General features: G+C 40.6%; 1 protein-coding gene across 2 annotated transcripts in view; it reads left to right on the top strand.

The window, feature by feature from the left end:
* GALNT7 (polypeptide N-acetylgalactosaminyltransferase 7) overlaps positions 1 to 27596 on the top strand; it is a 117711-nt gene that overhangs the window by 51492 nt on the left and 38623 nt on the right. For both annotated transcript variants that reach the window (XM_054576050.1, XM_054576051.1), the window contains exon 2: positions 14547 to 15007. In XM_054576050.1, coding sequence (XP_054432025.1) covers positions 14547 to 15007 — 461 coding nt within the window. The remainder of the gene's footprint in view (positions 1 to 14546; positions 15008 to 27596) is intronic.

Genomic DNA, 27596 nt, shown 5'->3' with positions numbered 1-27596 from the left:
TTACATATGAGTGAAACGATATGGTTTTTGACTTTTTCGGACTCATTTCACTTAGCATGATATTCTCCACATCCATCCATATTGTCACAAATGGCAGTATTTCATCTCATGGCTGAGTAGTATTCCATTGTATATACGTACCACATTTTCTGTAACCAGTCATCTCTTGGTGGACACTGGGTTGTTTCCATGTCTTGGCCACCATGAATAATGCTGCAGTGAACATAGAGCTGCATATATCTTTGCAAATACATTTTTTTTCAAATTTCGGGGTTAGATACCCAGAAGATGGGGTTCCTGGGTGGAAACCCTATGGGAACACTGTTCTTAATTTTTTGAGAAACCTCCGTGCTGGTTTCCATAGTGGCTGTACCAGTTTACATTCCCACCCACAGTGTATAAGGGTTCCTTTTTCTCCGCAACCTCTCCAACAGTTGTTATTTCTTTGTTGATAATAGCTAGAGAATGCTTTTTTCTGATCTCCTGAAGGGGTCTGACTGACTAGAGTCCAGGAAACAGCTTGAGTGAATAAAAATGGGTGACATTAAAAGGCCAGGCAAGGGATTTTGAATCTGATGTGTTAGAAAACAATTTTTAAAAAAGAAATGCCTAACACACAGTGTGAAGGCAGTGTTTAACACAGGTAGGTCTGATTGCGTTGTGGAGAGTAGAGTAAATGGGGGAGACTGCTGGAGTAATTCAGACACCAGTGGTGAGAGTCTGGATTCCAAGGAAGAGACAAATACCTGGGTCTGCGTCAGGTTCCATCCTTCCTGTCTCAGGAGAGGGGCAGCGCGCCTCCCGGCCAGGCCTCTCCCGCCTCTGCTTTGGCTCCCACCCACCCCACATTCTCAGGAACTTTCTACTTTTGATTATTCCTTTTCTCCCTAACCCAAGAGTTAAAACCTAACCCTTGTCTTTCTTTCAAAATAATCAGGACTTTCCCATTAAAAACAAACAAAAAACGAACAAACAATTCACTCCTCCACCTATTTCCTCCAGGTACCTCTCCATTTCTCTTCTTCCCCCTAACAGGCCAAGTTTTCACAACTGCTGTGTGTTTTTGCTTGCACCACGTCCACACCTCCTAACTCCACACCTTCACCTACTCAGGTTGGGCTCTTGACCCCATTACATCACCAGAGCAGCTCTCACTAAAGTTATCAGTCAGCTTCCCCTAACCAAATCCAAGCGTCCTCTCATTTTGCTTCTAAACAGCGTTCAACACTGTTGACTGTTCCCTCTGTCTTAGACACACAGTCTTGGTTTTTTTCTTTTTCTCCAGCATGTTGGGCCAATTCCCTCTCTCCTTGGTAGTCTCACTGTCCTCAAGGCAGGGTCCACGGCCCTCCCCTCTTCTCACTTACAGTCTCTCCATAAGTAGACTCATCCAGGTCCTTATGTCAGTTATGAGCTATAAAGGTGTGTACCAAATTTCTATTCTCCAGTCCAGACCACTTCACTGAGATGCATAATATGTTTGCATCTTCTCTTGAATGTTTCAGAAGCACTTCAAGCTCAGCATATCCGAAAAGGAATTTGTCATCTTCAATTCCGACCTTTTCCAGTGTTTCCTCTCTCCGTGAATAGCATCCAGATGTACAAACTGGAAACCTTAAAGTCATTTCTGACACCCTTGTCTCCTTCGCCAGACATGTCCTGTCCATCATTAAATTTCGTCATTTCCTAATTAGCCCTCATCCACTGTGGCTTCCTTCCAGTCTGTTCTCTGACTCCTCAGCCAGTAGGCTGTTTTCAAAATGCTCCTGTCCCTTCCAGGAGCATTAAAACTCTGAACTGTCTTTTCATTGATCTTGTTAAGGCCACATCAGTTACCATAGACATCAGACCCTGCTTGGTGTGAGCACTACCCGGCCTCAGCCTTCCCTGCTGCTGGGTCCCCCTGAGTCTTTGCTCTTCAGCCACACTTAGTCCTCCTTACTTACCATGGGCCTTTGTTGTTGTTGAGCAAGACTTTTATTTATTTTCAATAAAATATATTGTGGTGACATTGGTTAATAATATTGTATAAATTCCAGACAAACAACCTTATAATTTGATCTCTATATTGCGTGCTTACAACCAAAAGTCTGGTTTCCTTTCATTACCATGTATGTGACCACCCCCCTTACCCAATTTGCCCTCTTCCATCCCCCACCTCCTCTAGTAACCACCATTCTGTTGTCTGAATCCATGAGTTTCTTCTTGTTTGTTTTCAGTTCATTCGTTCCTTTTTTGTTTTATATTCCACATGAGTGAAATCATACCACAGGCCTTCTTGCTCTAGGGACTTTGCACAAAATGTTCTCTACCTGGACCTTCCCTCCCCTCTCTACTTAGTTAGCTTCAGATCTCTGCTCAGTAATCCTTCATTCTCAAGGGAGCCTTCCCTAAATCACGAGGTGAGATCGACCCCCTGAAAGGGTCTCACAACACCGTATTTGTGTGATTATTTGATTATTTGATTATTGTTGTCCCCAGTGACAGAGAGCTCCCTGAGAGCGGAGATGTGTTGGCTCATCTTTGTAACCCTGTAGCCTGGTTCAGAGAAGGTACTCAATGCATGTTTGTCAGTTAGACGATCCTTTCAGATGCCTAGGGCAGAACAAGAGGAGCTTAGACATGCCTCTAGCACTCCAGATGAAGGAAAATTGTAGGGTATTTCCCGTTGCAGCTGGGTAGGAGATAACTGGGAGCGGTCTTGAGGCCCCTCTAGATCCCCGCTCTCAGAGCCTCCTCTAGTCTGTATCACAGAGCTGGTGAGTGAGTCACACTGTGGAGCTGAGACTAAAACACTTGCCTTGCCTACACCGTCAGGCCTTGGAATTCTCATTAATTTAACAACTTGCCTGCAGTTTTTAGCTCTGTTGACCACTCCTTTCTGGAAATTCTCTCCCACATTGCTTTCCCAGTATTTTATTTCCAAATATTTTTCTTACCCGTCTGAAAACATCTCGGCTCCTCTTCCTGTTCATTTGCTCCATCAGAACACTCATTCCAAAATTCAGCCCTGATCTGGCATACTCCCCTCTCACGGCTCCCGTTTCTAAGAGGATAAAGTCTGAACCTCCTGGCATTTCTTAAGAGGCACTCTGAGGCACTGCCAAAATCTCAAGTCTCATCTCCTGCCACCTCCCCATATGTCCCCTGTACTTGTTACACCAAACCATTTGGAGTTCTCTGAATATTACATGTTCTTTTATGCTTTTGTGCCTTAGCCTCAATCTAGGGTGGCTCCCAAACCCCCGCCCTCATGCCCTTAGCTACCAACCGTTCCCACCATCTGTGTGCTGGGGAGTGGCTGCTGGTTTTGAAATGCAGATCATGTCACTGACAGTCTTTTCAAGCATCCCCTCCCCAGGCTGGGACTCCCTCAGAAGCAGGGCCTTTTCATATAACAGTACTTTAGAGGGTGCCTGGTAAATATGAGGCCTGTAATAAATATTTGGATAACTAAAAGAACAGTTCATTTATCTTTTAATGATGCATGTAAATACTAACCCGAATACCAAATAACACTCATGAAAAGCTGGAGTATCTATCCCTAGCTAAGCATTCCCTCCTGAGTGAGATCAGGCCTGTTGACAGTTGGACAGTAAAATGTCAAGTTTATTACATAAATAACCTTGATCTTCTCTGAATGTGTTTTTTGTCTCACATAGTTATGTTTCCTTGTCACACCCTCCTAAAATGGGTTTCTAGTCATGACATGGTAGTAAAATGTTGCTCCACACTTTAAATTGATGTATGTGCCCTGAAAACTTTGAGGAATTTTTTTTTTGAGGTGATTTTTTTTTCTTTTTAGATTTGCAAGAGGAGATTCTTACGCCAATCAAAATGTATGTGTTCCAAGCCCCACATTGCAATACTTTTTTATGAGCTGTTATGAAAGCCAAGCTTCAGGGCAAAGCAAAGAAGCACTAGAGGAAAAGCTGTTTCATGCATTTCCAGCTGCAAAAAGTAGTAACATTTCATGTGGGAGTGAGTGATGTATTCATTGTAGAATTTCTCCCCTAGAGGGATAATAGGACATTGCTTTTTCAGCTTTCAAAAGGGTATTACAATCATTCACTCCCAACACAAATACCACATTTGACCTCATTCTGCTCTCACTCAGTAAATCGTTTTTGCCCTACTATCATAAGAATTATTGATGATCCTGTTGGTGATGTAATGTCTGATCAAGTTTTCAAGAAGCTTTGGAAATCATTATGTGCTTTTACTGGGATTGCCAGATGTGAAGCAGAATTAGAATTAAATGGTTTGGCTTTGGCTGGTATTACATTATGAAAGGCATTGTTATTGGAAACAAGATTCAAAGAATAGGACTAAATAAGCTCTCTCTCGTCGTTGTTGTTTTTTTAAATGTTAACACTGTGGACCCAAGGGTTGGTGTTGAGATTGCTCTTTTAAAATATTTTACAGATGATCTAGAAAAGGAGATTTTTAGCTTTTAAGAAAGTAGAGTTGATTGGCACAAGCTGGAAGAAAGTTCCACAATGTTATGTGAGTGGGCAGAAGAGGAGCAGATGGGACCTCATTTTCAGTGAATTCAGCTTTTAAGTAGTTCCTCCTTTCTCCACCTGATGAAATGCTCTGATTGTTCTTTTGAAGGGTCTTATTTAGCAGGGTTAATTTCTTATTTCTTATGCCACAATGCTTTTTGGTTTTAATTTCTTATTTCTTATGCCACAATGCTTTTTGGTTTTAAAATCTATATTTTCTCTCTCCATGTGCACACATAATATATATACATACATAAATTATTCATGTGTTTAAAAATCTTCACAGATTTTATGTCATAATCCTTCTCTCATTGCTTCGCTTTCCAATTTTTTTCCCCCTCATTTATTCTCCATTACCTTTCTTATTTTCAGACAGGTCATTTAGTAGAAATAACCGGGTAGGTTATTTATTATAAAATATTGACAATTTTATTAAAATATTTTGTGTAACTTATGGGGTTTTTTTTTTTTTTTTAGAATCAGACTAACACTCAGGAACTTTCTTTTTTAAAATCCAGTAATTCCTTAGCTCACAGAGAGAGTTAAAGTTTATCCACTGTATATTTTTATGATATATTTTTAAAAGTATGTTAGATATATTTTAATATTTTATATATTCTAAAAGTATTTTAATTTGCCTTTTACTACCTGTGGGAGGCTGAGGTTATAAATGACACTGGTATATCTTGCATATATAACATCTGTGCTCTTACCACTGAAATAATGGCATAAATTTGGCAAATAAGCTTCATCACCTTTTGAAATATACTATAAAATTATTGATCATTTGTTTTATACTCATGTTTGATCTTAAAATTCAGTTCTAATCAGCTAAAGATTAAATATTAAATATTTGCAGTAGGAAAGACTTTCTCAACCTGTAAAGTATTTACATGATTCAGTTCATGAGCTGAGGCATGAACTGAAAAACAGAAATTATTTGGATTTCATAAATATGTTGATTGCCTGTGTTTCACACACTTTTTGGTTAGCTCTCTCTGATAATACTGTAACTTTGATCTAGACCACAGTCTTACCAATAAAAGTTTCTGTAAAAGAATAATCAATTTCTTGGTGTTTTTTTCCCTACTGTAGACATTAGCTGGTATTTTGGTCCTTTAATTGCCCATTTCTTCTTTTAATTTACTCTCCCATAAGTATTACCTGATGTTTTTCTGACCTGACTTAGAATCCCTATCCTATTACTGTTTTATAACAAGGACCAAATTTAGCAGGAAACCATTTGCAAGATAAATTGGCCTAGAGGACCAAGACTAACACCCGAAGATTTACTTTCTCATGTTTAAATAAAGTACTCATGTTCTAAATTTCACTTGCAGACATGCATCGTTTATCCAAATGTGAAGAAGAAACTAAAAAAAGGATTATTCAAATTTTAGAATTGTAGGGAGAGTTATGTTTTTTAGTCATCTAATTTAGATTCCTAAAATGCTTGCTTAAACCAAGGCAAGCAGTGACATAAGACAGCGGGTTCAAAGTCAGTTTATATTCCAAGGTAGTAATAGATGACCCCCAACATAGGCGTTCCCCATTTCCTTAGTCCATGAAGAAATACGCTCTGAGTATCTGCTGCCTACTCGGTGTGTGGGCCACACAGATAAGTAATACATTCTCACCATCCTCAAAGAGCCCTCAGTCCAACTGGGGAGAAATGTGTAAACAGATACTGAGGCAGTGCTGGAAGAGCAGTGCTAGAAATACTCACTGGACTGTGGAAAATAGAACATTAGAGATTATAGTGTTAATACAGAGGAATTTGTAAGAAATCTCCCCTTTTTCAGTTGTAATTTTAATTGATATGTTGAAAATCAACAGTATTTATGACCAAGAAATTTGCAGTTTAAAACCTGATACCTTTAAAAAATTTCAATGCATTAACATGGTTTTTAAAATTTTTTTAATTTTATCATAATTTTAAGCAATTTGATCACTTTAGTTTGGTTGAACTAAATTTTGTTTTAAATTATACTATTATTTCTGAGGAGATGCAATGGATTTTATTACCCATGCTTACTGATGTCAAAACCACTTTTAAACTATACCTAATCACTGGAATAACCTACAGTATAATAGATCAAACGTAAAAATTGGAATATTTTTATACTTCGGAAGTTTCTCTTTTAAGTATAGCCTCTTACCACTGGAACATTTTAAATAAATGTATATCCTATAAAGAAATTAATACTTACTCATTAAGTGTGGATTCTAGTGAAATAAAGGTAATATTTCCTGGCAGTTGAAGAGTAATTTTCCTGACCCATGAATGAAAAGGTCCCTTCCCATAGAGATGAAAAGAAAAGTAACACATATAATGTTCTATAATATGAGTGATATTAAATATCAAAAGCATATTGTAGTATCTACGTACTTAACATAGGGCTGACTATGGAAATTTGACTCACTAATTTATAACTATGGAAACCATCAGTGCATAATTATTATAGAAATACAGAACATCTGAAGCATGTTTCAGTGTTTTTATAAATACTAAATTAAAAATAAGTTAACCTGGTGGGAAGAAACCTTTTAACTCTTGTTGGGAATCTTAGATGATTTTAAATGCTTAGAAGGAATCAGTTTTTCACTCTAAGCATCAGATTTTATCATTTACCTGGAGGGAAAAGCCTTCCTGGGGTGACAGTACAGGCCTTAGCCTTCTGCTTGAAAATGGAATCCACAACCTCCTGAGGGAGTGGGCCCCAAAACGTGATTGGACCAAGATAAACCAAGAGCCCATTCCAGCCATCAGAAAATGTAGATAACTTTAGATACCTTCAGGAGGGTTTGGGGTTTTTATTTTTAAGGTTGTATTTATTTCTTAGAAAGTGGAAGAAGAGAAAAAGAGAGAGAGAAACATCGATGTGCGAAAGAAACATTTCATCGGCTGCCTTTTGCACAACCACTACTGAGGAGCTGGCCTGCACCCCAGGCATGTGTCCTGACTGGGAATCGAACCGGCAACCTTTTGGTTCACAGATAGATTCTCAACCCACTGAGCCACACCAGCCAGGGCTGGAGGCTATTTTTAATAACTCAAATAATTGATTGCCCCAAAAGAGTTAGTATTTTTCTACTGAAAATATAATACTTCTAATACTTTAATTTTGTCATTATTTTATTTAGGCAAATTACAAACTCATTTAGTTTCATCCTAATGTGGGAAAGAAATCATGTTTGAGGAAAAAGAGCCCAAGCCTTAAAATTTGCCATATCTAGATATTCTGTAGTTGACCATGGTCATTCGATAGGATGCATAAAGATCTTCAGAAAATTATTGGGTCAGTGCAGATGGATACTGCTTCAAGAATACCATGTGGAAATCCAAGTCCACAAATGCTGACTAGTTGCACAACTATGAGGTTTATTGTAAGACTCTTTTATGATATTAGTCTCTTTTATTAATATGACTAAATATTAAAAATGTGATATAGCCAACTTTTTAGGAAGACACCTATTAATATTCATTTATTCACAATAGTACAGGATAGATCTATATCATATCCTGTGTTTTATACTTTACTTATTTGGTGAAGGTGAGGTGGCATTTAATTGATTCAAAGTGCCCTTTTATGAACCTGGTAAAATGTTTCCAGGAGGTGGTCAGAAGTGCACCACTTACTTACCCATTTGTAACTGTGGTTGCCACAGTATATGCTAAGTTTTTAGAGAAAAAAAATAAAAGGAGCGATGATTAGCTGTTATCCCTCACTCACTCTATAGCCGAGAGTCTCCCTCCTTCGGTCCCTAGAGTAAATCTGGGTTGGGCTGGCTTACTGCGTAGTGCTTAGCCTTGGACTGGTGGTTACCCTGCACCAAAGCCTAATATATAGCACTAGAGTTGCTGACCTGATTTCTTTTGGTGGAGCATTTAATGTGATGTCAACCATGCTGTTTTCTCCGTTCTATTACCTTTTGGCTTATATACTGTCCTGGTACCTAGGGAAAAGAAGGGGGAGAAGAATAGGAATTTCTACTGAGTCTATTTCTTTCAGGAGATAATTCTTCTGTGAGATTGTAATACTGTTTCTTACTGATAAGCCACACCCGTCTTTATTTTTAATTCTGCCCTTGTTGATAGGGACATTGCCCCTGGCCTTAAATCTCTTCCTAGTTTATGGGTCTTTAAGTGTACTTGAAACAGGGTCCTTTTCCATGAGGGAGGACATCCTAACTATTTAAGGAGTGGTAAGGTGTCTGTTTAATCTTAGGTTTATCCATTTTATCCCCTGATTAAGCAGAGAAGAATTACTTGACCTTCGCCCCTCCGCCCATGCCCAATACGGCCATGGACTCCCAATACAGTCAACTCTCAGTGCTCTGAGAGGAGCAAGACTGGATGGTCTTCAAATGGTTTTTAGCACAGAGTCAGCAGGGGACAAATCAGAATCCAGCCCTAGTAACCAGAGAGAAACAAAGGTACTGAGGCTGGAGCACCCCGCGCTCCTACCCACATCCTGCCACACGTTGGTAAGTGTCTGGGAGGCCCAGCCTCCACGCTCACCCTGTTTCTTCTGAAACAAAGAGTTTTCTTCTCCAGCACCTATTTGTTTGTACCACCTCCCTCCCTGCTCTCTTTGCCCCTGTTTCTTCTGCTCCTTCAAGGTGAATAAATGCAGGTAGAGAAGGGATGCTGATGTGATTTTTCTAAATTAAGGTGTTTTTTTTCTTAAGAGGGTTTTTAAGTCATAGAATTAGAGTTGACTTATTATATTTTTCAGTTCTGTGACTGATGCAGAATGATAACCAAATAGTGTGCATCTTATTAGCAGTGGCCACTTCCAAAAGCTAAATTGTAATTTCTCAAGAGATCATATGACTGCAGAAGTTTATCATTAAGAGCTTAATTTTCCAGGGTTTACCTATAATTTCAAATCCAAACAAACCTATATTACTTTCATTTGCTCTGGAGACAGTTTTTCTAAATCCCTTCATATTCATATCATTTCTACCAAGGCATGACCATCTTGGACAAATAACATATGTAAGTAAGATATGGGGGTGAGGGAGGAGCTTAATATATCACTAAGGTATAGAGTAAATTGTCTGACCTAATTTCTGATAATCCTATGTGTCCATCTGGTGATAAGTGATTATATTTTTTAGTACATTTCCACCTTTATGAACATACTGATCTTAGATTATATATTGATTCTCTTTTCCATTTCTAGTCACCATGATTCATTGATTTTGACTATACAGTAAATCAGCTGGTGCTTATGAAGGTATCACAGTACCAGTGAGTCAGAAAGGCATCTGCTCATTTTCATTCACTCTCAGGAAGGAGCAGCTTTCCTCTCAGGGGAATTGAGTGATTATACTGCTTTACAGCCATTCTTCGAATCATATAACATTAAGATTTGACATGATTATTCTTAATTGACTTGGGACTAGACAGACAATTCTCAGATTTGGTTTTGCCTTCAAATTTAATGACATGCCATCTTTGAGAAGTGAGCAAATTCAGTTTTTCTAGTGAGTATTACATAGCATTATTAAGGGTACAGTACTGTGCACAGAATATAAAGCTATGTCCCATTCCCTTGCTGAAGTCACGAAGTATTGCCAGGAAGGTTATCTAGGCCCTTCTTTCCCATTCTGTACTCTTCATTCTCTCTTTCCCTTTTTATCTCAGAATCTCTCTCATAACCTAAGAACCAAGTTTAGGATTCATTCATTTATCCTGCAAATATTTACTGAGAATTTACATGCCAGGGTAAGCATTGGGAATGCAATGGCGATAGGCATGATCCCTACCCTTTTATAGAACTTCGAGTCTAGTGCGGGAGTTGGCAGAGCCAAATCATTCCCACCGCCTGTCCTTGTAAATAAAGTGTTACTGGAATACAGTCATATCCATTCATTTACATATTGTCTGTGGCTGCTTTTGCACCATAATGGCAGACTTAAATCATTGCGACAGAGACCCTATGGTCTGCAAAGCCTAAGATGTTTACTAGGCCCTTTAGAAAAAAAAATTAACCAATCCCTGCTCTAGTGGATATGGTGGAGATATAAGTGCAGGCTGGAGCCTGAAAAGCCTTATCATTAAGACTGAGATAATTTCCTGATGATTCCCACTCCTTAAACCCTATCACATGCTCATCCTTTCCTATTCTCAACTCTCTGGATCATGTCATCTTTCTTCCTGCAATGTGCATTAGAAAAACAAAAACAAACAAACAAACAAAACCCTTATCAACCATTTCTTCATAGGGAAGAGGGCCAGGGTGGAATATTGTAAGCAGGGAAAGTAACATGTTCATATTTCAATTTTAGAAGTCACGTGGCTGCTGTGTAAAAAAAATAATGAAGAGAGGCAGTATGTGCCGGTGTAAGAATGCGAAGCACTAAAACGCAGTGGTTAAGAGCTTGGGTTCTTGAGCCAGACCACCTGGATGACTGTACCATATACTGATTCTAAGATAATAACTTTTCTGTCAGATTTTGTGTCTGTAAAATAGGGATGGTAATCACAGAACCTAACTCGCGGGATTAAATAAGTTAATATATGCGGAGCACTTAGAGCGTAGTGTTTGTAATCATCACTATTACTGCTATTGTAGTAAACCTGTTAAGAGAGGAGGGTGGCCTGAACTAAGACAGTCGCAGTGAGGGCAGCGGAGAGACGTGGCCAGATGCCGGAGCTACACAGGTGAGAGAACTGACAGGGATGAGTGAGTGGCTGTCAGCAGGGTAGTTAAAAGAGCACAAGAAGTGAGGATGAAATGCAGGTATATACCTGATCAGTTGAGTGGGTGGTGGTTCCAGTCCCAAAGTAGGAAAAAGAGTAATTGAAACAGTTTGTGATGTGGGGGTCAATGATAAGTGCAGTTCGGGGTATCTTAAATTGGCGTACCAGACTGATATAAATAGAGATGTTCAGGAAGCAATTGACTGTAAGGTTCAAAGATCAGAAGTGTGGTGTGGGCCGAGGAAACGGATGTAAGAATGACAAGTATAAATCTGGACACCTAGCTTGTAAGAGAATGATACAACCCAGAATGACAGGTAGCCTTTTAATACAACTGTGAAGAACACTTCACATTTAAACTTTAAACATTTAAACTTTAGGCAAAGAACCCTTAAGTCAAGAAAAGACCAAAACAGTGTTGGGAGACAATAAGCATGACGTTTGAGTCCATTAAATATTCTCATTGAGGTGGCTGCATTTGAGAAATATTTAAATTTGGAATTTTCATGTTAGCATGGGCCAACCTACACCATACCATGTATTTCATAGCTTGGCCATCTTGATTTCTTGTGTTATCATATCTCACACCCTCCCAATATGTAATTTTTTTTCCCTATGGAATATTAGGCAACAGAGTGGATGCTACGGTTATGAATGCTGACATCTGATGACCTACTTTTCTCTATTTTTTGACATTTCCTTCCCCTCTTTTTTTACCTCCCCAGTTACTGATTCACTGGAGCCTTGATGTATAAAATTGAAGTGGGAGGGAATGTGTTTCTCCTTTTTGTGTTATATTTGATTCAGTGTCAGCAACTTGGGTTCAATATCCTAGAGTTTTATAATGATTTCTCTATTTTAATTTTTTACAACACTGCCTTAAGAGAGTATAATTTTGGAAAGAGCCAGGAGATAAATTGGAGAAATGGATACTTTTTCCATCATCACAATCATTTCTCAGCTTTGTACCTCTCTGTTACAAAAGTCATGCTTGGCTTCCTCTCCTCAGTGTGAGTTAATGCTTATGATAGCCCTCAGTGCTTCATGAATGAAAGATTTCTGGCAAGACTACCTCGTATCTGTTTACCTCTGACCCTTAGGAGGGCTCACAGGTCAGACTCCAGTTCAGACTCTCCTGAAGGGTGTGCTGATCAGAAAGTCCTGATCCGAAAGCCTTATCTACCTATAACACATGCCTGCAGAAAGACGTCATATTTCAAGAATCAGGCTGAGTGTTGCATTTTATATTTCATTATGTGTTATTGGAGGAAGATTGTGGAACAACTTTGAAATGGACCAAAAAGATCACTGGGTATTCTATCTGACTCAGCTTTCTAGGTTATCTTGCCTTTTTATTATCTCTGACTGTTTTACAATCCTGTAAGTGATAGAAACTGCCAGTAACGCAAAGGTTCTTGTCCACTGAAAAGGAAATTGTGTACTGGGTAATGTAAGTGGTTATAGCCCCCTGGATAGCAACCGACTTTGCAGTTTTGCATCTTTTTTTAAATTCTTTGCAGTATTTTTTTTAAAGTTTAAGATCATGCTTGACCTAAAATCTATTCCAATCTGGCAGCGCCAAACCAGAAGTGGTTAGGACCACTCCTTCTTTGCAGTATTCTTGATGTTTATATATTTGTTCCTTGAATTTACCTTTTGGCCAGCTGTAACATCTTATGGATTCCTCTTTTAATTAGTGAGTCAATTGAAATCTATGTCCCATGTTCAAAAAAGTTACCTTGTTATATATACACATGTATGTTCATACAAGCATATATTAATAACAACCCTAGAAAGATTCACAAGAAACTGCTGATTCTGATGGTCCCTACAGAAGGAGAGGCAGGAGAAAACTTGCTTTTTACTCTCTGACCTTTTGAATCTTTTGAATTTTTTTATCATATGCTTATATTAACTAAAGAAATAGATACAATTTTAAATTTCAATTCTGAACTCTCTGAAATCAATTCTTAGCTAGTCCTTACCAAAGTGTCAACATCAACTAAGTTCACATTTGAATTAACTGCCTTTCTAGGAAGAAATCTTTGTCCTTAAATGAACTACCAGTAAATAGCAACCTACCTATCAACATCGCACCTAGAGCTTTATTTCTGTTTTTAACTTTATTTTGAAGCTAGCTCTAATACTGTAGAAGCATTTTGGTCAGATGTACTAATTCCATTTTGACTCTATTAAAGGATCACATCATCTTCGTGTGGAGTGAGGCAGCAGACGAGTCAGCCTATTTTGCAATAGTTCTAAGTTCGCCTTGCCTCTTGCTGGGCTGTGCATACTCAATAATCCCCTTGTCTAATTATAGCTAGCAACTCTCCCTTTAAGCTAGAGGTTCTCAAGCTCAGATGCATGGTGAAATCACCAGGGAGCTTTTAAAAATATGAATGCCCAGACCAATTAAATCACAAAGTCTGGGGGTGGGACATCAGTATTTTTTAAAGCCACTGGGGTGATGCTTATGTTGAGAACACTGCTTCATGCAGAGAATAGTACTGGTTTAGCGAAAACTGCACATATAATAAATACCTTAGGAGCAAAAGCACTCTGGATCTCTGACTGAAAGACCTACATACCCGATGAGGGTCCAAGCAGAAAAGGGGACAGACTTTACCCGTCTCCTTACATGTAAAATCTGTTTTTACCTGGGCTACCTCTGGAATGGGGTGAATTAGGCTTTGGATATGATTGAAAAGCCCAAACTGACTTGGTTACAGTTATTAGAGCTTTTTTAATAATAGCTCTCCATGCAGCTGAGGCCTTCCTGAGTGTAATATACCAAACAGGACTGTTGAATGCAGATTCCCGCCTTGTTCCTTTGCCATTAGGGGCACGAAGCCAGCCTAGTGATGGGTGACATCTAATACCACTGCCACCATATGGCTGTATCACTGACACAAAGCTATATTTATCATACACCGGGCAGCTGGGAAAACCACATATTGTACAACATGACCTATTAAGTGTCTGTTTTTGTCAAAGGTCCTAGAACCTCATTGCTCTAACCCATAACAATGTGCTTTATTAAGAGTCTGTGATAGAGAGTTAGGTTTACAAGGGGAGAAGTAAAAATTGCATCCATTCATTTCTTTTAGAATGGTCAAACAGGAAAATAGTCTATTTCTTGGCATACTCTTCCCTCCCTGAAAAATATTTTCTAATGGGAAGTCCTGATTACTGGCCTGCTTCTGTATCATGCTTTAAACCATTTTATTATTGCCTCCGCCTTTTTTAAAACATGAAAATTGGTATCATAATAAACTCTGCTGTGGTTTGCCTTCATGTACTCATTATATATCCCCCTCCCTTTTGTATAGGAAGACAGAGATGTCAATAACCCCATGCCTAACCGAGGAGGCAATGGATTAGTTCCTGGGGATGACAGATTCAAACCTGTGGTACCCTGGCCTCATGTTGAAGGAGTAGAAGTGGACTTAGAGTCTATTAGAAGAAAAAACAAGGCCAAAAATGAACAAGAGCGCCATGTTGGAGGAGAGAACCAGAAAGACATAATGCAGAGGCAGTATCTCACTTTTAAGCCTCAGACTTTCACCTACCGTGATCCTGTGCTACGCCCAGGGATCCTCGGTAACTTTGAACCCAAAGAACCTGAGCCTCCTGGAGTGGTTGGTGGCCCTGGAGAGAGAGCCAAGCCATTGGTTTTGGGACCAGAACTCAAACATGCAGTTCAAGCCAGCATTAAAGAGTTTGGATTTAACATGGTGGCAAGTGACATGATCTCACTGGACCGCAGCGTCAATGACTTACGACAAGAAGAGTAAGCACATATCCTCTTCTTTCTAAAATTGGGGCAGCCGTTGTTTGGATAGATGTTTAGTTAAGCATCTAGATGCTTAGAATGGAGAAAATATTTGTGCCTTTATTTTAAGGAAATAAGAGGATCTTTGGTCTGCAATATGGCCTGAAAGAAGAGATCTCTCCATTTGTGCTATGATATTGAAGGTATGACATAAAATTCTGAGATCTTCCTCAGGAGCCCTACTCAAAATCTGCTTCCCAGACTGGCACCAGTTTGTGAATTTTTTGTTACTAGTCCACAGTGAGAAAATGAGCAACACCAGCATCAACTCACTATTAAATACTTTGTTTAGTTCAACTGACAGTTTCTTCATAACAAAATTTTCTTGGTGTATTGCTTTCCAGTCAGGATCTGGCTCCTTTTTGTTGTGGAAATAGCAAATGGTAACACTGCTCTACATGTCTCATATAATTAACTAGATATCTATGTTTCCTTTAATTTTTTGCCTCAGCACTGAAACTCCTGAGTATACAAAAGGAGCGCTCAGACAGAAAAAACTATGGCCTGAACTTCCAAATTATTTTCATGTAGTTTAATTTATAATGAAGGATTTCCAAATCTCAGCTTTGGATAGATCGCGATTATTGAATGAACTGTATTCAATAATCGGTCCTACTCCTCTAGGATCTAAATGGTGTCCATTAATGTGGGTGCACATTTAATTCACTGCTACTAGAAACCTCTCAAAATGTATCCCTGATGATGCATTATTAAGAAATCTTTGTTTTAGAAAGTTAACACAGCACATACACACACGCACACACAGCAGAAGTCTTCTTTACGACCATAAAGTAATACTCTGTACCTAATGTAGTGCTGTTCAGTAGATTTTGGACATTTATGTGTTTATTGGTAAAGGTGAGGGGGGTGAAGGGAATATGTGGGAAAAATGGAAGATGTAGAACTATAGAGCCATGATGGTGAGAGGCATGACCTCTTATACAGAGAAGAGTCAGAGCTTCTCAGGGGACTGTGAAGGCAGAATCGTGGAGCAATTTATTCCTAATCGAAGTAGACATTTGTCTAGTCATACAGTTGCCAGATTCCACAAATAAAAATAGCAGTTGCTCGGTTAAATTCGAATGTCAGATAACAATGAAAAATACGTAGTTTAAGTATATCCCAAATAGTGTATGGAACCTATTTATACTTTTTTTAAAAAATTATTGTTTATCTATAACCCAAATTTAACTGGGTGTCCTGTATTTTACTTGGCGATGCTTCTAGTCAGGGGTCAGGGGGAGGGTAGTTATTATATAGCTAGAATTGCCATGCCCTTTGGGACCCTGTGGGACCCATAACAGGATCTGCAGTCCGTCTTCTGGAGCGTGTCCCGGTCATCTGAAGTACAGCACTCAGTCACAGCACTCGTCTCCGTTACAGAGGTTCTCTGAGGAACTGCTGATGGCATTCCCATCCCTGTAACGGAAGAAGGGAAAGGGGGATTCTAACATTTATTGACTTCCCACTATGTGCCAGGACTTACTATAAAGTTCTCTTACTTAATTCTCACAGGCAAACGGTGAGAGAGTTCTTACCTGTGTATGTGAAGCCTGAGACTTAGATCTGTGTCTTCTTTGTATTTGCCTAGCAGAACGGTAAAGCTGTGCCTCAGCCCAGGGGGGCTTGCTGCGGAGGCCCCTTCTCCCCCCCATCCCACACACACCTCTCGGGATGTCAGTAAGCCTCAGTGCAGTGTTACCGTCAGAGGGTGAGCTTCACGTAGAAACTGAGATTTTAGCACATGAATTACTTATATAAGATATATCTTTTAAAACACCGATATAAATCTAGCTTACTCTTCTATATAAGAACTATGCCAAGAAAATCAAGTGACATACAAGGCAGAGGATCCGAGTCATCCTCTGTGCCTCCCTCTCCTTCACCCTCGCATCCCTTCTCTCCGCAAGGTCTCTTGTTTCTCCCACCGAAATAGGTCTCGGATCATGTCTGAGTGCCCTTTTTTCATCTCCACTGCCACCGCCCACGTCCAGGCCACCACCTCTCTCAGAATCCTGCAAGAGCCTCCTTCCTGGTCTCTCCATCTCTACTCTTGCTTCCTGCTTTACTCACAGAGAAGCCAGTATGGTGTTTGAACCCACAAATGCAACTTATCCAGAACCGTTCTTTGCCTTGCCAGTGCACTGGAATAAAACCCACACTCCCGACTAGTGGCAGCCCCTTCGCAGTGACCCTTCCCTGCCTTGCCAGCCTCCTCGACTAGGATGCTCCTTGCCCACGGTGCTCTAGTTGGGCCGGCTTCTCCTGGTTCTTTGCACTGCTCTTCCCTCCTCTGTGAATGATGTTTCCCTTCTTAAGGCTGGCTCCTTCCCATCTGTTAGGTCCCAGTCAAATGTCCCTAACTATGCTGCTAATTTGCTAATATACTGCTTTACTTTCTACTATGGCCCTCTGGCCAATTTCTTCCATAGCATTTATCAAGTTTTATAATTAGATATTGGTTTGTTTCATTCTTTATTGACTACCTTTCTTATTAGATGGTAAGTTCCCAAGAGTAAGTAATATGTCTACTTTCTTCACCTTCTTTTCTTTTGTCTTCCTTCCTTCCTTCTCCCATGCCTTGCCAAGTATTCCCCATGGTCTTATTCTTGTGCAACTAGAGCAGTACCTAGAAACACAGTTGTTGTATGTTTCTGTGTGTCATTCCTGAAAGTATGTGTCCCCAATCAAATAAGAGGACCCAAGACTATCTTAGCAGATGCTCTTAAACCCCTCTTTAAAATTCTATGCTAGAGAGAAAGTTTTTTTTTTATATATCTCAAAATACTCAAACCTAATAACCCCTAGAAACTTTTCATAAACTGAATCCAGGTTTTAAAAATGATATAGGCTTCATTCCTCTTTGAACACTTAAAATTCAATGTAGAGGAATGAACAATTTCTAAAGAGAGTTATTCATAAACTGGAATGTGGGCAGTCATAAGAACATTCTCTAAAAGAAAAAGGCCAACAACAAAGAAAACACCCCTGAGTTTTGTACACTATCTGGTAGACATATCAGCACTTTTCTGCTTTTACTGACACCATGTTGGAAACAGCCTACATCCATGTCTCTCGCATGCAGCCTCCCTCCTGCTCATCCCACATGGGGACTATGCTGCAGGGAGCCCACCGGGGACTGGCTTGGTGCTGCTGACTTTCTGAAGCTTTAGAATATAGGCCTCACCAGCCGTGTTCTCTTTCCTCTGTCAGACATGTAAATGAGCCACCTGCCATGCTTAGAAACCACTGCTGTGGGCAGTTGGTCCAGCTGTGACATCTGACACTGTGGTTAACTTGTCCGTTGTTGTGGCTGTTCCATAGTCTTTTCAGATGAATGTTCCCTTCCTTGCAAGCATGACAGAACTTCCCAGCTGCCAGTGTGACTCATAGCTATGTATGTTACAACTTTGAGTTACATTCTCTGGCTGAGTAATTCACTGGCTGTTGATTACTTGTTAAGAGTGAGTAACAGTATTCTGAGTGAACTGGAAGCCTACTTCTTTTTTAAAGACTTGAGCCAAGAATGACTTCACTTGTCTTCACCCTTATTTTCTATAAAAAAATATATGATTTTCTTTACTGTTGAACAGATAGTAGGTATGCCCAATACTCAAGGTACTGTGCTAACCCATCAGCAGATGCAACAGTGAGAAAATACAGTCTCTTTTTTGAGGACCTCGCCATCTGCCTCTGGGGAGAGGGGAAAGAATGTCATAATGCAGGAGCTATAGGAGAGGCATGAGCAAAATACCATGGTTCAAGGGAAGCCAGGCAGAGTTATGGGGGAGTCAGAGAAGGACTCATGAGGGGAACTAGAGACGAATACTGAAGGATGAGTAGGGTTCCCCCAGCAAAAGGCTAAAAGTGTTGAAGACATGAAGGTAGGCATTGACTAGGAAGAAAGCAAGTGGTATCAATTATTTGGGTCAGAAAGTGTGTGTAGAGAAACAAAGCTGATAGGTAGGTGCATGTTTAGAAGACAACAGTGCAGACCTGAAGGTTTATAAAGGAAATTTTAAGAATGTCAGAGTGGTAGAGGTACCTAGAGTAGATCAGGGGTTAGTATCACTACAGTGGGAACTTTAGTGAAGGTTAGACTGGAAAAAGGAGACCCAACATAAGAGAACACAAGAGTTAGCATCAGTAGGCCTCAGCAGCTGATTGACTGGAAGGAGGAATTAAAGGTAAATCCAGAGCTTTTAAGCACAATATCACAAAAAATGATGCCATTAACAGAAATAAGGTGGATGCAATTGAACAAGTTTCTCTGCCCAGAACTTGGTTGCCTAAATCAGTTTGTCCCCTGGCTTTAGGTGAATTCACAAAGAGCCTGTTTGTGAGAAGAGGTGGAAAGTTCTGTTGGTGAATATATTAGACTTTCTTCTAATAAAGTTTGGGATTTTATTTCCTTTACTGTGAACTAACTGCTGATGCAAACACATGGGAATTATGTTTGCCCTTTTTTGGTCCAAGAAGACAGACACTCAGAGATATATAATCCAAATGATTATATAGAGCTTCAAAACTTCTAGGAGCTATGCAAATGTTAGCATGATTAAGTAAGTATTAATAACTCAACTTGTCCATGGGAAATTGAAGGTTTTTTGTTTTTTTAAAGGTATTTTACATTGAAGCCCTGACTAGTGTGGCTCAGTGGGTTGAGCTTATGAACCAAAAGATTGCCAGTTTGATTCCTAGTCAGGGCATATGCCTGGGTTGTGGGCCAGGTCCCCAGCTGGAAGCTTGCAAGAGACAACTGGTTGATGTCTTACTCACACACTGATGTTTTTCTCCCTTCCTTCTCCTCTCTAAAAATAAATAAACAAAATCTTCCAAAACAAAAAGAAAAAGATATTTTACATTTACACTTATGGCTTATACACTAGGTAATTCTCTTCTGACCTGATTCCAAAATACTGATTTTCATAGTCTGATTTTATTTAAGGTGAATTATGGTAGTGAGCTTTTTACTCTCTCTTTCCATGTGAAAGGCTCTCTGATACCTTTGTTTAGAATAGAGCTCTATAATTATAGAACAGATGCTATTTACAAAACATTGATTTAACTAAAATGCTATAGATTCTTTTTTTTTTTTTTAATTTCAGTTTCTACATATCCTGACGCATGGGTTTCAGTTAGAGCTAACTAAAACTCAAAGGACCCCCTCAAAGAGATTAAAACACATCATTGTAATAATATATACATCACATATACACATATGCATGTGAATCACATATATGCATATATATTTCAGTAGTTTGTCTCAGTTTCTATTATCAGAATAAATGGTGGTTCTAGCTGACCCCATTCCAACTACACTGGTCTCAATTATTAACATGTGATCCTTTTCTCTCACGGATTGTCCAAAATTTGTCTCATTTTTCAAACTACAATTTGGTAGCCTTAGGTCCAACCTGTAGGATGCACACTTGAAATTGGTTTCAGATGACCCATAATTTACATGTTGCTTATTTTATGTCCAAAAATTATTATTTTCTAACTGGCCTGAACATGTTTAATCTTAGAAGCTACTTTTTCTGAGTTCAGAGTTTTTCCAGATTAACTTTAAAGAAAAGTTGTGTTCTGATGCCTAGTGTCTTCTTTCTTCTTAACACACATACAGACACGCACACATATTACACGTTGGGATTTTCTCAGTTATAGTCAGAGCTGATCTTTGTTTAAGGTCCTGGCTGACAAGCAAGAGATGCACGCATATTTAGTCAAACTGAAAATATTATAGTCATCAGGGGGTAACTTATGTCACCCCAATTTCCACAGCAGTTTATAAGGGCACCACATTCATAGAGTAAGCCTACCAAAAAATGGAAGTAGAGGTAATTTGTTGCTCTAAGTCACCATTAGAAAGTAGCAGCAACCATGAATCCCCCTCTCTTCTTGACAGAGCTCTGGACGACTTCCTTTCCTGGGTGGAAACATTCTTCTCATGCCGAAACCTCAAATGGTTGATGAGGTCCTTCCTGCTCTCCAGCCATTTTCTAAGTTGCTCTATTAAAAAGAGACTTAGCTTCATTTCCCCTCCCTCCCTCCATCCTCCCTACCCCCAAATCCCACCCCTACTGTTATAAAAGCATAAAGTGTGCCTGATTAAAAAACGAGAAAGTCAGGTTGCTTGTTTTTGTTTTTTGCAGTCCTTTGCCCCCCAGCCAGGAATTTAGAATATGTTAGAAAAATATTTATGGGGGCACACCCGATTATCCCATAACATCCAGCACTAATGACAGGCACGTTCAGAAAAAACTTTGATTTTTTTTTTTCAGGCTAAGTTTCCCACCCATCAGGAGCACTGACACAGAGACTAAGGGGTGTTTTTCTGTACCCTCTCCTACTGGAGCATCTTCATTTTGGAGCTAACAGTCATTTCACGGGATTTAGTCATTGTCCTCTGCTAAATGGTTATTAATTCCTCATCAAAGAGAACCTCTGCCAGTAGACCCAGATATGCCACAGTGCCTTGTGGATGTCAGAACACAAACCCCTGTCTCAGAAGGTAGGCATGACCCCCTCTGGTAACTCAGCTCAGACTAGTGGATGCAGGCAGGGCCACTAGACACAGCCTGTTACTCTGATATGTATCTCCTTGGTGCACACTGGCTCTTGTGTGTTTAGTAAATAAGGAAACGGTGTCAATTCAGTGTGAAGTCCTGGTGGCTACTAGATTTCCTCCTGTGTGTTAATGTGATCAGGAATGTGGAGGTGACCAGGGGCAAGGTTTCTTGCAGTTAAAGTGGCCTCCGTAGCGATATATTTATGAAGACTAAGGAAACCCGGACAATCCTGCAGAAGGATTTCTCTTTAGTGCAAGAAGTGGAAAAAAGTCTAGTGGCTTCAATCTGTAGTGCACTCGCCACTGTGCTGAGCTGTATGGGGAGCTGTCTGTGCATCCAGAGAAGCGGAGAGGAAAGTGATTGATGAAAAAGGCTCTCTCTGGATCACATTCTTAATTTTAGTAAAGTTACTCTGCATTAGAAGCGAATGTCTCCAAGGACCTACAAAAAGGAAAACACAAATCCCTGGGTTTAAAGGTTTGTGGTGCAAAGAGCGCACGTCAGTGGCGATTTTAACTCTGCTGATTGATTTCCCGCGGGGCTCGGGCCCCAAAGTTCCCAGTGGCCTGGTTCGCTCCCTGTTTTTCCCTTAAATCCTCCTGTTTTCTTTCTCTTTTTTAAAGCATGATTTAACAAAAGAGAAGGTTTATCGAGAACAAAAAATATGCATGGCATGGTCGCAGAAGTGTCTGTATTGTACCCAAAGGGTGAAGCCAAACCACGGGGCATTGGACACAGTATGACTGCAAAATCATAATGTAAGGTGTTTTCCACATTTAAGTTTAGTAAGTCATGTGGAACTGGTTAGCTGGTTAATTGTTAAACCAAACATGAACCAACATTTAAGAAAAAGAGGAACCCCAACCTTTCCATTTATTCTAGAAACACAGCAACCATTCTAAAGTATAGGCAGTGCTCAGTGGGTAAAACTCACATTGGGCCGCATGCCTGGGATAAACCAGCCTATTTGGAGCCAGGTCTCACTACAGTTATAATAGGCTGTAAAACCCCCGACGGCGGCCTCCTCCCTTCCTTACAGGTCCATGTAGCTGTTTCTCCCTGGAATAGCTGGTGAAAGGACTGGTTTTGGAGAAAAGCAGAAAGTAGGACTGGCCAGGGGATGGGGGGAAGGCAGGTGCAGAAGACAGTCTTTACAAGTGGATGACGCAGCCCAAAGCCTGCCTTCCTCTCAGGTCGAGTTTTAACTGACGTCCACTCCTCCGTCTCTTGGGGCAATTTGACAGCTCCCCAGGGGAAAGCAGAGCCTCGGAGGGAGCTGGAAAGCAGGGCCATCAGTACCAAGTGGTTTTCTTACTCAAGGGTTGTGGGAGTAGTGATATAAATACTTATTGTGCAACTTCTTGAATGCACTTAAAATAATTTTTGCTCGTTTTGAGCCACGTATGTAAAGAAAAATGCACTTAGTATATAATAAACAGAATTACTCTTTCATCATTCTTATGACATAAGGTGAACATACTAAAAAGTTCAAAAGACCAAGCTAACTACACAAGTGAAAGTTATATAAAAATACAGTTTAATGCAGTACTGTCTTATAGTATATCACTGGAAATGGCCCGTAGTTTCACTTTCCTCTTCACTGAATCTCATAGTTAATGTGTAGGAGGAAAGTCACATTTTTAATAACTTAGTAACTTATTTTAGAATGAGCACTGCCATTTTAATCAAAAGAAAAATATCCGTGCTTTCTCCAGAATAGCAAGTCCCAGTGAGTAAATCAAAACCCAGGATAAAGGGCCCTGGAGAAAGCCTTGAGAATCTAAACTGCATGTTCTGAAGACCCTGGAGATACACAGCTGTCATTTTAAAGGAAAGAGTTGTACAGTCTTCGGTGAAAGAGAAAGCGAACAAGCTGCTGCTGCGTCTCATCCTCTGTGAGGCAGGAGCTCCCTCCAGAGCCAGAACACGCTCGGCGGTGGGCCTGCTGGGGCGGGGCCCATCCCGGCTGCTTCTCTGAATGGAGAGTGGGAGAGAAACTCTGTCCTAAAAGCTTTTTTTATTTTCCTTTTTTTTTTTTTTGAAGTCTGTATGAACCACAACTTATTAGAAAAGTAGCATCAGCGCTTCTTACGTTAACCAAAGAAAAGTATTTTCTCAGCAGACAATGAAAAAAACCTAGCTTAGGGTGTGCCTGGTTTTTGACCTTTTATCATATCCTGTCATTGTGGTGCTAGTCCCTGTCTTCACTGTCATATGCCGAGCATTCGGGCTGGGGAGAGGAAGGGCTGGAATTAAGGGTATGCTAGAATATGTCCTAGAGCCGTAACACAACTCAGAAAGGCAGGTTCGAGCCCTAGGACTTTTTTTACACTTGTTTTCATGGTTTGGGGGAAATATTTCTCACTCACTTTAAATCAGGGATAAGCTATGTCTCCCACTTCCATGTAATTTTGTCTGTCACTTTGATGACACTTGGCTCCCTAAAGACAGAGGGTCCTTAGTAAATGACGGTAAGGATCAACGTCATCATCGTCCATTTGCTGAGCACCTACTACGTGTCTGGCAGTGTGCTAGGTTCTGTAATGCCCTGTCTCCAATGCTGTAACCATAGTGACACAGCATATATTGTTTTCATCGTATTTCTGGACAATGGAACCGAGGCTGAGAGCAATAGACAACCTGAAGTTCATGTAACTAGGAGCTGGCAGCACTGGGATTCAAATGCAGCTCCTGCACAGCATTGCCTTCTTAGTGACCCCAAACTAATGGCCAAGGGGTACACCCAGTGCATCCCAGGACCTTCCCTTTTTTTTTTTTTTTTAAGAGAAAAACAAAAGTAGAAAAAGGTAACAGGCAAAAGCTTTATATTTCACTGTTGTGGAATTGTTCCCTGCCTCTAAGACAGGATTTCTCAGTCTCGGCATTATTGACATTCTTTGTCACGGTGACTGTCCCATACATGGAGGAGGTTTAGCAGCATCTCTGGCATCTACCCACTATATGCCAGTAACACATACACACACCCTCCCCATCCCTGGTTGTGACACCCAAAATGTCTCCAGACTTTGTCACATGTCACCCAGTGGGGCAAAATCACCCCTGGTGGATGAAGAATCACGGCCCTAAGAGGTCAATTAAGGTAACATTGTGGGGAGGGCCTGTAACACAATATAAATAACAGAAGTGAGAGTTGTCAGTGTTTTTAACTCATTTTAGCTACAGAATCCCCAAAATCCTTTCTTTAAGTGCATTCCTAAGCAAACTCTACGCTTTGGTTCTTTGCACTTCCCTGGCTCCTCAATGCAATTTGGAAAACACTAGACTAGATGTCTTCCAAGGTCTCTTCCATTTTAAAATTCATTTTTTTTCTATGTTTCTACCTTTCCCCCTGGGTCTTCCACAATGTTTGTCTAGATAGAAAAGCTGAATAGACCCGGCCAGCAAGCAGCTGGTGTGCAGCTGTTACCCCTGTAGCTTAGCGGGCTGCTCTCTGTTTGGGTTTTGCCTCTTCCTGCTTCCTGGAAGGGCTGAGAGGCCTGGCAGTCCCTGGGCCTGTGCCAGGTCTCACAGCTCTTCTTGGAAAGTAACAATAGATATGATGTCTATTAACTTAGCTGGGTAGCATCAGTGCAGAAGCAAGCCCTGCTTTGATTCCAGCTTTTCAGCAACATGCAGTTTGGCAAAACCTGGGCTTGGGGTCCAGTCCAGACCCCGAACCCTGAAGCCTGTGTCCAGCCTGGCAGACAGAATATCAGACTGGCTGCCAGGATACCAGGCTCACCCTTCTTTGGTTTCTCAGAAGCAGGAAGGGGACCAGGATGGATTAGCTAGAAGACAATCAGCTATTTTACATTGCCAAGCTCAACCCTTCTAGCATCTCCAGGATATAATCCTGTTAAGAGAATATCTCCTCCTGTTATCCCTTATATATGCCAGCTGCAGAGGGTGGAGGAAACCCATCTGGCCATGTCACCCAAGAAGTCAAAGTCCCCTTTTTCCCTTTCCAGGGGCAGCTTCTGTTTGGTGAGTATTTGTCATGTGTTTTCTTCATACATTTATATACATATATTTGTGGTTTTTAGAACATAAAAATTTGTTCTATGTTCTAAAAGCGCCGTAAGGCTTGTGACATGGGTAGCCTTCCGCTGGCACCTGGCAAGCAGCAAGGACAGAGCTTAGTACCGCAGGCGTGGTGGCGTAGGCGCTTCTCCCCCTCTGCTCTCCTGTCCCCCCTCCTCTCTCCAGCCATCTAGGGTCGCCTTGAATTCTTCCTACACTCCCATTCCTAGTTTTTGCCTCTTCCACTGCCATCCTCTGACTCCAGTTCTTTGCTTTCCTTTCAGTCCTCAGACAGCCACGATAAAGGGCTGATCACATGGATGGGAACCAGGGGCATAAGATGGCACTTTTGGAGTCACATGGCCACTTTAATGGGAATGGCTTAGACACTTCAAACCTTGCTCAAAATAGGGTAAATATTTCATAGACTCAGAGTTTTAGAGCTAAAAGGGGCCAGAGCAGTCACTTGGCACTATTGCTTTATTCTGCAGATAGGGAACCTAAAGTCCAAAGAGGAGCGATTTTCCAGGACTTGTGGCTGCCAGGAGTGAGTCCCTGTCTTCCTGGGCCTTTCATCAGACCGGATAAGGGATCAGGGAAGTCTGTTTACCAGCGCAGTCACTTTAAATGTAATCTTTGTAGCATGCATTAATGAAACATTTTTACAGTAATAAAAATTTTACTTAGGAGCCCGAGGAGTATGTTGATTGATCCCAAAGTAACTCTTCCTTTAAATATGACCGTTTAAAATTCCAACTATTTGTAGCAAGGGCCATTGCTTAAATCTAAGGTGCAAAGAGCCGTCATACGAAGAGAGCAGAAAGGCACTGAGGTGTGGTCCCAGGGCAGATGTTAAGAGAGTGGGCACATTTTACCGTTGTACAATGCCTGTCACTTAGATCGCGCTCCAGGCCAGCATCGGAAACTTTTACTTGGATGCTAAGGAAATGCTGTGAGAGAGATTTTACCAAAATGTCTATGGAACTCAAGGAGGGTGATTTTCCACACTTGAGGGTAAGTCAAACTTGTGGCAGGCCACCATCCAGTGGGTTCTACAATGACAGGAAACTAAGGCCATGGCACAGACTGGCAAGCCTCCTGGCAGTGGCCTTGCCTGAGAACAGGCTCGGCAGTGGGAGCAGCGTCTCAGGCCCCTGTGCAGCAGGGCGCCACCTCAGTGAGCCTGAGCTAGAGGGAAAGGGGGCGCTGCGTGGTACCTGTGGGTACCGAGTTCCTGAGTGCATGTGAGGTGTACCTCGGGACCCCACAGAGTTAGAGACCTTTGCTTGCATCTTCTGACAAATGTGGGTAATATTTGGCTCATCAAATTATTGTGAATGTTAAATGTGATAAAGAGAATAAAAGCAAATATTCACCAAACAGTAGAGAATGTGAGCCCCACTGGACTAAGTCTGTAATTGGCATTATTAAGAAAAGTGAAGGAAAAATTAAGATACATCAGGGCTGTAGTGTTTAGTATATAAATTAATACTTCATAATAAAAACACCTTTGTCATTTATAAAAATATAAATCTGTTTTCCAATTTTACCCTATGTTTCTTCCAAGAATCTTTGTAGACTAGACTGATATCTAAGCTAGAGACCACATTGTCCTTTCAAGGGGAGGTTTGTCAGTGAAAACAGGCTCATTTCTCTGTGGCTGGCTCTTGGTTGCTACTGCTGCTCGGTTGTGAGGTTCTCTCTCTCTCTCTCTCCCCCTCTCTCTCTCTTTCACGGTTTTGTTTTTGGGTGGGGGGGGGGGGTTGACAGCTTCCTGTAGTTTTCAAGACACATTTTTATACAAGGCATTCCTGAATATTTGACAGAATGTTCCTGACTTACCCTGGCTTTTTGTAACCTTATTGATTAAAGTTCTATTTTCCGGCATAGTAATTGTTTTAGTTGAGAGAATATGATAGTCTCTGTCTCTTACATCTTGCAGGTTACGTTGGAGA

This window comes from Pteronotus mesoamericanus, unplaced genomic scaffold (assembly GCF_021234165.1).
Source record: "Pteronotus mesoamericanus isolate MK-2021 breed Mesoamerican mustached bat unplaced genomic scaffold, CSHL_Meso_final contig_32, whole genome shotgun sequence".
Classification (NCBI taxonomy): domain Eukaryota; kingdom Metazoa; phylum Chordata; class Mammalia; order Chiroptera; family Mormoopidae; genus Pteronotus; species Pteronotus mesoamericanus.
Note: the sequence above shows the minus strand (reverse complement) of the source record. Positions and strands in the feature narration are given on the sequence as shown.